Below are 7370 nucleotides of genomic sequence, written 5' to 3' on the forward strand. Positions count from 1 at the left end.
CCCTGGAGCAGCCGGCGGGTGTGAAGCCGCCACAGGCTTCTTTAAGTATTTACCAGTTGTCCTGCAGGGACCGGCACAGACTCAGCAGGATCAAATGAACCGAGCTTTTGAACAACCTACTTTTTTCTAAGCAGTGACTTCATTATACAATATAAACTGAATATAGGTTGTTTCAACTTTTTTCCCTCAGTTTCTACTAGTTTTCCAGTTCATGGTGGAAAGTGATGGAGCAGGTGTCATCAGGAGCATGCATACAAACCTGCACTTACGGGGGACTTAGCAGGAGCCCAGATCATTACAGATGGGACTTTTAGAAAGCTACTGACCATAAACTTTTCCCATATTTGTTTCAAGAAAATATGACCATAGTAGACACTGTATTACTGAAATAGTATTATCAATTTATGTATTATCAATTACTTGTTCTTGGGTCTATTATACATATTTAGAAAACTAAAATTAAGTCAAGTTCTGTCCATCTTCATGTGGTCTTTAATGTCAGTGTATTGCACAGACAATGAGGATGCTAATCATGTGGCCACTGAATATTATCACTCCATTAGCTCCCCGCAGACCACTTAGACAACTGGTAAAGATTCTGCATGGGCTTTTTTAATGTGTCTGAAAATGAAAAGGGACCTTTAGCAGGGGGGGCCCAATTTAGATTCCAGTTGAACTGTGTTACGTTCAAGATGGTCACGCAAGAATAAGACGTTTCAAAAACTGCGTTTAGCCTATGCTCTCAGGTGTTACCGCTGAGACTCTGTCAGCCCTGTCATTATAAAATGACGCCCAGAAACCAAATCTTCTTGTAACTGGGGCCAACCGTATCGTGCTTACAGTTACTTATTCCTATTTATTCCACTTTGATTCCAGCAAAAGAGACCAGCAGAGGGCTGCCTTCTTTTAAAATACTCTAATGGGAGAAAATGAGGTGGATTAATGAAACATTAAGTAAGGAAAAGTTTAGGTAACTCGAGAAAATGGCAGAGTGGGAGGTATAGAAAAATACGTTAAAGGTAGTCAGCTGGATTAAAACTGTTTTATGCCAGTTTTTGGACATATTACAAAATATTTTTGCAATAACTCAAAGAAACATTTATACATGCTTGGCCAAGTTCAAACTTGATGTGAATAGCTGGAACACTGCAGAAAGGATGCCTAATAACACTGGAGTTTAAGTTCAACTTATAATACAATTTAAAAGTCTTCACATTCCACTTATAGTACATTCCTATTTACAAGACAGGTTGGGGACGAGAAGCATAATCGTCTTTTTACAAATAATACGACAACTATTTACAAGCATTTATGGTATCTCCACTTCTGAGTGGCCAAAGTCAGCTGGGAGTCCCTCCTCTGCCAACGATAAACCTGGTTTACTAAAATGATGCCCTCTTCAATATTCCCCACAAGGAGATACACCATGGGACGATGGGTCAGAGTCATCTTCTGCGTACAGTTTTCATTGATAAGCAGCCACTGTTGTATCATACTCTGAGTTTCATAAGGCAAGAGTGAGCCCTGGGTAATGAATTCCACTTGGCATTCAATGTTATACTCTTGGTCACCAAATACTGTTCTCTTTTTGGACAGCTTTACTTTCACTGCTAAGGAAAAAAAAGGAAACATCTAAGTCACTCTATTTACTCAAATGCAGAAAGAACACTACCAATGAAAGCAGGATGATTCCTTAAAAATACTATCATAATTTATGCTGATAGAGTACGGCAAGGTCTTCTCTGGCAGCAGTATACATTTTAAAATATTTTTTAAAAATAAAGGTTATGTAGTATCGAATTTTTTCGTAGAGTAGCAGAGAATTTTTTCACAAAGGTGAATAATGTATTTTTACCATCACCATGTAGGTTAGACTTTATGGATAATTAGATATTGTAAGCTGTTGGCATTGTTCTATATCACGCCGCCGCCCAGGCTTGCCCAAGCAATTCTCCTGAAACTCACTTTGTCCATGTTATGAACCCCTCAGCAAAAATAGCTAGTAATGCTTGCTAATGCCACCCTTTTAGATATCCCCTTTTCATTATAGGCATCTACCTACCCCACTTGACTCCACCAACATTTTTTAGCACTAAATTTCTCTATACCTCCTGATCTAAAGCCAGCCAAAGTCGCTGAGAGTGTACACTGACTTCAAAGGGCTTTTCAGGATGTTTCTAGGGCAAACTCAAAACTATTGCTTGTCACTCCAATAAGACAACACAAGGTAAGAATTTCTTTTACTGATATGATTTTCTGAGTCTCCTTTTCAGTAAGCTATGTATCGTGAACAACTCATGCACACAAGTAACAAAGACACGCTGTACACTGGTGAAGCAACCAAAGTTTTACTTTGGGTTTAACCACTAATAAAAGGCAAACCTGCTTATTTGGCTGCTTTTCCCTGAAATATTTTCCATAAAGTGTGTTGTACTGCAATGTAGCCAACCAGACAAGAACAGAAGAGCTATTTGGTTGTAAAATAGATCATTAATAAATCTTCCATACAAAATAAATCCTCCTTATATTTTGATTAGAAATGAACATATTCTGATAAACAACCTAAAGTTAAGTCATCAGCCAAACTCTTAGGATTAAGACTTTGAAATCCCAGCAGAAACTGTCAGTTATTTTAATCCTAATTTTAAAGCATTTTAGAAGGAGAGCTGTTAGTCTCTTTAATAGCAGTCATATTAGCGAGGACTTACCAAAGTTATTGTCACAGAAAACTTCGAGAACTCTTTTGTGCGTAAAGAATTCCTCCACTGCTGGACAGGCCTGGCAGGCAGGCTTTGGTAGGACTGGTAAGAAATGACAAAGTTTCATCGTTATCTTTTAGAATCTTTTGTATTAACTTTCTGCTGTCAAAGCTGAGAGCCCACTGTTTAACCACAGGGATGACAGAGAAAATACACGATTGGTCAGTGATAACGTAAAAGTCTACACACTTCTCTGAAAACATGGCTAGGGATGAAAAGGAGTTCCATTTTCCATGCCCATTCAGTCCTTGTTCAGACTGACAGCTCAATTATCAGCATCAAATACAGCAACAAATACAGTTTTGTTTTTACTATGGCTAAGGTGGGTGGGGAAGGGGTTAGGTGGATGGTTCTATCAGTGATCCTGCATTCAGCTGAGCTAGGACTGTGAATATATGAATTCGGGTGTGCCATTTGTCTGTGATAAGGGCCATTGATAAGTCTATAAAGAGACCTCAAAATAAATCAAATACAGTGTGCTGTCGTGGGTATGATACTGTCCATAGCTGTGTGCATGGTGATAATCACCTTCCTCCTCTACCTAAGTGTAGACTACCTACACGTGATTTTATTGAAGCGATGCTGATTTACACCATCTGAGGTCTGCTGCAGCTTACACTGCAAGGACCAGCACTTTCCCCTGCCATCTGGACAAACACGGTGAAGCAGTATGGATAGATACAACTCCATTTAAAAAATCACAGACCGTCTGGGAACGGTGTCCCTTGTATCTCCTTGATTCCCAGGAACGCAGAGTACAGCCACCCTCCCCTCTGCCATCTTCCAGCTACCTTTGTGCAAGTATTTATATTCCTTTGTAAGAGATGCCAGGCACATGTCCTCATCCGCAGGGAATCTATCGCAGTCCAGACTGTCAGGCCAGGGGTGTCCGTGGCAGGCGAGCACAGGGGCACAGCTGTCACGGACGGCAACACACATACTCCTACAAGGATGGATAAACCTGTCGCCGGAGGAAATACCAGGCTGAATCAGTTAAACTCACTCAGTGATAACAGAAACTATTGCAACAGTGATTTCTGTGCAAAGTACATTGTTTTTGCTGGTATTTAACATCCTTCAACAATAATATAGTTCTAGAAGTGGCAGCTGTGCAAACTATGCAAGTGGTCTGCGTATGGACTGAACTGTGCTTACAGGATTAAGTCACAGTTTTAAAAATGCTTTTATTGCAACCTGAGAAAAGCTTCAGCAAGAGCCTGATTCTATTTGTAATAGGTGCTTCAACCCTAAATTAACAAGAATAAAATTTCAACTGTAACAAAATAAAACATTATATTCTTTGACAACAGCATTCATTTCCCCAAAGCAAACTAAAGTTGAAGTGGAACATGTTTTCAGTACTTTTCTTTCCAATGAGTATGAAAAAGTTAACAGAATTATTTCAGATAAAGTGGAGATCACCTTTAGATTATGATAAACATGCATTTCATTTGATCCCTGTTCTAGCAAATAAAGGCTGGAGTTTTGTACTGTGCTGTGGTACTTACGTATCTAAACAGATGGGCGCAAACAGGGAGCACAGAAATGTCCTCACGTGAGGGTGACAGTCCGTGTGTGCAAGGTGCTGCCAGGTGGTGGATTTTAGGATAACCTCTGCCATGCTTGTGTGTCCCATCAGGTTGGGAAGCCTCATTTCGGAGTACCCTATCTTGTGGCACATGTCCATCTCCGTGGGTATCACTACACATTTCGTGGATAATCCAATGTCAAAGCCTGTTGCCACTCTTAGGAAACCACTCAGAGCAAAAACAAGTATTTTTGCAGTCAAGAGCATCTTCCAGTGACTCCTGGGCTGCCGAGCAGGGAGCTGTCAAACCCCCCAAGCGCAGGGGCACGCTGAAAACCTTGTGGCTTATATACCCCAAGAGCTTAATAAACCATTGGTTATCAACTGCTTATCAAATCACTCTAGACAAGACCAGGTCTTATTGCCTATTCAAGGGATTGTGATAACCAGGGAGGTGGAGACAAAGTATAGAAGTACGTTCCCTAAAGACACCGATTTGGTATAGCCTTTCATGTGTCCCACGGTGACAGTTGCTGCAGCATGCTATGTGGCATATTAAATTTTGACACCTAGAAGGTTTGCTATGTGCTTTCTAAAACAAATTAAGAGATCCCCCAGAAAAACGGTTGGGCAGACAAGCTGTCTCCTGGGGCTGCTGTGTCTCCTTTGTTTTCAGACACTGCTGACAGGGCAGAAAAAACAACCCAGACTGACTTATCAAGTGAAAATGTTTTGCTTGTGCTAATTGCTCGTGTCTCTTCCACTGTTTTACAATGTAGAAGAGGTACTTTCTTTATTTGGTCAAGCTCTACCACGAAAGTCACAGCCTCCCACTATTAACCAAGTATTTTGTCCGGAAATTTGGATCCCTGTCTTATGACATGCTAAAGGTCCCAACTTCTGTTAATTTTAATAGACACCCAAAAATACAGAATTGTTTTACTGATTGGAGTATGTGCCTATCAGATGGCTAACAGAACTCATATCTTTCATTTATTCAAGTTCAGTGGTGGATTTAATGTTGTAGGACTATTGTGGCTATCAGTTTTTATTCAGAATGAAAAGGCAGTTACACATATGGAGAAACATTTTTATTATTTCAGATGAACCCAGCTACGCTTAAAATTGCTCAAATAATGCAGCGTGTCACCTATTTATAATGAATTACAATTACATGAAGCTGTATGAAAGCAAATTATGTGTACCAGATGTGTACTTTTTCTGTTTATAGCATAAAAAATTGTATTAAAATTCTTAAGTTAAAAGTTAACAGAATTACTGAGTGAGTATTTCATTACTGTTCTTAGTATAGTACTGATAAACAGCTCTTCGCTGTAGAGAAGTTGGGGAATCAGTTAAGGTGATAGAGGGTCTGATTAATGTGTAGCTTAACTATTATGAATAGAAAAGTCAGATTATTAGTTAAAAGAGCTGAAGACCTAAACAAAACATTTTGTGGAAATTTTTAATTTGATGAAAACATTTTTCCAATTAGTTGGGGGTGTTAATTTTTATTTCCATTTCTTATTACATGATTTATTAGCAGAAATGTTTAGATATTAATAATACGTAGGTGTATCTACTGTAAAATATTTGGCTTGATTATTAGGCTAAAATGAGTATGTTCACAACAGTGTATCAGCTAGTATTACTGATTATTGAAATACATTTTTGTGCTTATATATTATATAATTTACATGTTTATACCTAAATGTTAGATTATTAATCCTAGCATCTTTGAAATCAATGACAAACTGCCACTGATTCCTCCTCAGCTGCCTTCTTTACTCTAAACTACTGGGAAAATTACAGTATCATCTGTTTAAATAAGTCAGAAAAAAATGACAGGATGCAAAGTTCCAGGAACTAAAGACATATTTAAAAGAATTGCCAGTTTTTCTTTTCATGTTTTGTTGCTAGCTCTGTGTTTTTTCCAATAAACATGGATTCTCTGTATCCGTTATCTCACTTCAAAGCAGAGGAACTCAATACCTAACAAGGCTGATTTAGGCCTGATGAAGCACCTCATGGCAGCATCCCCTTGCCAGGTGCTCTATGTATTCCATAGGAAGGTGAAGAGCCTTACTAAAACTCAGTAGAAGTCCCATTCTTGCTAAATCTATGCAGGTATCCCTGGGGATAGCTGCTCTTGGTACCATTTTGCAACGGAACGAGAGCATGAAGCTGCTCAGCACAGGGAAGAGGGAGACCCGCACATGAAGCCAACTGCGCAGCCTCTTTGAACGGCTCCCCGCCATCATCTGGCTCCCACGCGCGCTCGGAGCGAAGCCGTAAGCCTCACCTCCTGTGCAGGGGCACGGCTGCCCAGCGCGCAGAGCTCAGCTCGCGCAGGCTCCAGACATCTTGCAGACACCCTGAAGTCTCTCACCTGAGCATCACTTTGGCATTCAGCAGCTGGAATGAAACTGGGCTCCATATGAGTGTCCCCCTTATCCAGCAGGCTTCTGCATCCATCCATGTTGCTGATGTCTTTACCAAGTCGCCTCATAATTTTATGAAATTAACCAAATTCCTCTCTGGCCCCAATAGTATTCTTCCACAGTGCTTTTCTCATCTGGTTGCTATCTGAAAGTAGGTGGCAAGATCTCTGGTAAAGGAAGCCCTTCTGTTGCATGTGGGGCATGGTATTACATGCACATTACTGAGTGATATAAAATACATATTAAGAAAGAGTATTTGGTCTCTCAATTATTTAGATGTTTTTCTTTGTGACTGTCTCACAATCTACAAAAAAACCTTGCTTCATCCTAAAACCTGGGTCAACTCTGTTACTCCAGATAATGAGGGGTTACTGAGTCGCTAGCTGTGCCTGTGCCGGCGCGGCTCCGCAAGAACAGGAACGGCCCCGCGGTGCTGCCAAAGGGGCTTGCTCTGCCCCTTCCCACCGCGGAGCGCCTTGCAAACTCCCCGTGCCAGGCCTGTGCTGGGCCGAGCGCCGGCTGCACCCGAGACCAGGCGTGCTGGGTTGTGGTACGGCAGGTCTGATTTTGAGAGCTCCCTCTGGGCCACCATTGATGGACAGAACAGAGACAGGCATAACGAGAGCGTGTGAGGCGAAGATG

At 40.8% G+C, this 7370-nt stretch overlaps 1 protein-coding gene across 1 annotated transcript; it reads right to left on the reverse strand.

Moving 5' to 3' along the window:
* Positions 1 to 1299: 1299 nt before the first annotated feature.
* Positions 1300 to 4587, reverse strand: LOC104069937 (secreted frizzled-related protein 2-like). The gene is made up of 4 exons (XM_009573329.1): positions 4268 to 4587; positions 3551 to 3720; positions 2709 to 2801; positions 1300 to 1610 (listed from the first exon to the last, which is right to left on the reverse strand). The coding sequence occupies exons 1-4, from the start codon at positions 4552 to 4554 to the stop codon at positions 1300 to 1302; spliced, it is 861 nt and encodes a 286-aa protein (XP_009571624.1). The 5' UTR covers positions 4555 to 4587.
* Positions 4588 to 7370: the final 2783 nt, after the last annotated feature.

The sequence above is a fragment of the Fulmarus glacialis genome, unplaced genomic scaffold (genome assembly GCF_000690835.1).
Source record: "Fulmarus glacialis isolate BGI_N327 unplaced genomic scaffold, ASM69083v1 scaffold5662, whole genome shotgun sequence".
Classification (NCBI taxonomy): Eukaryota; Metazoa; Chordata; class Aves; order Procellariiformes; family Procellariidae; genus Fulmarus; species Fulmarus glacialis.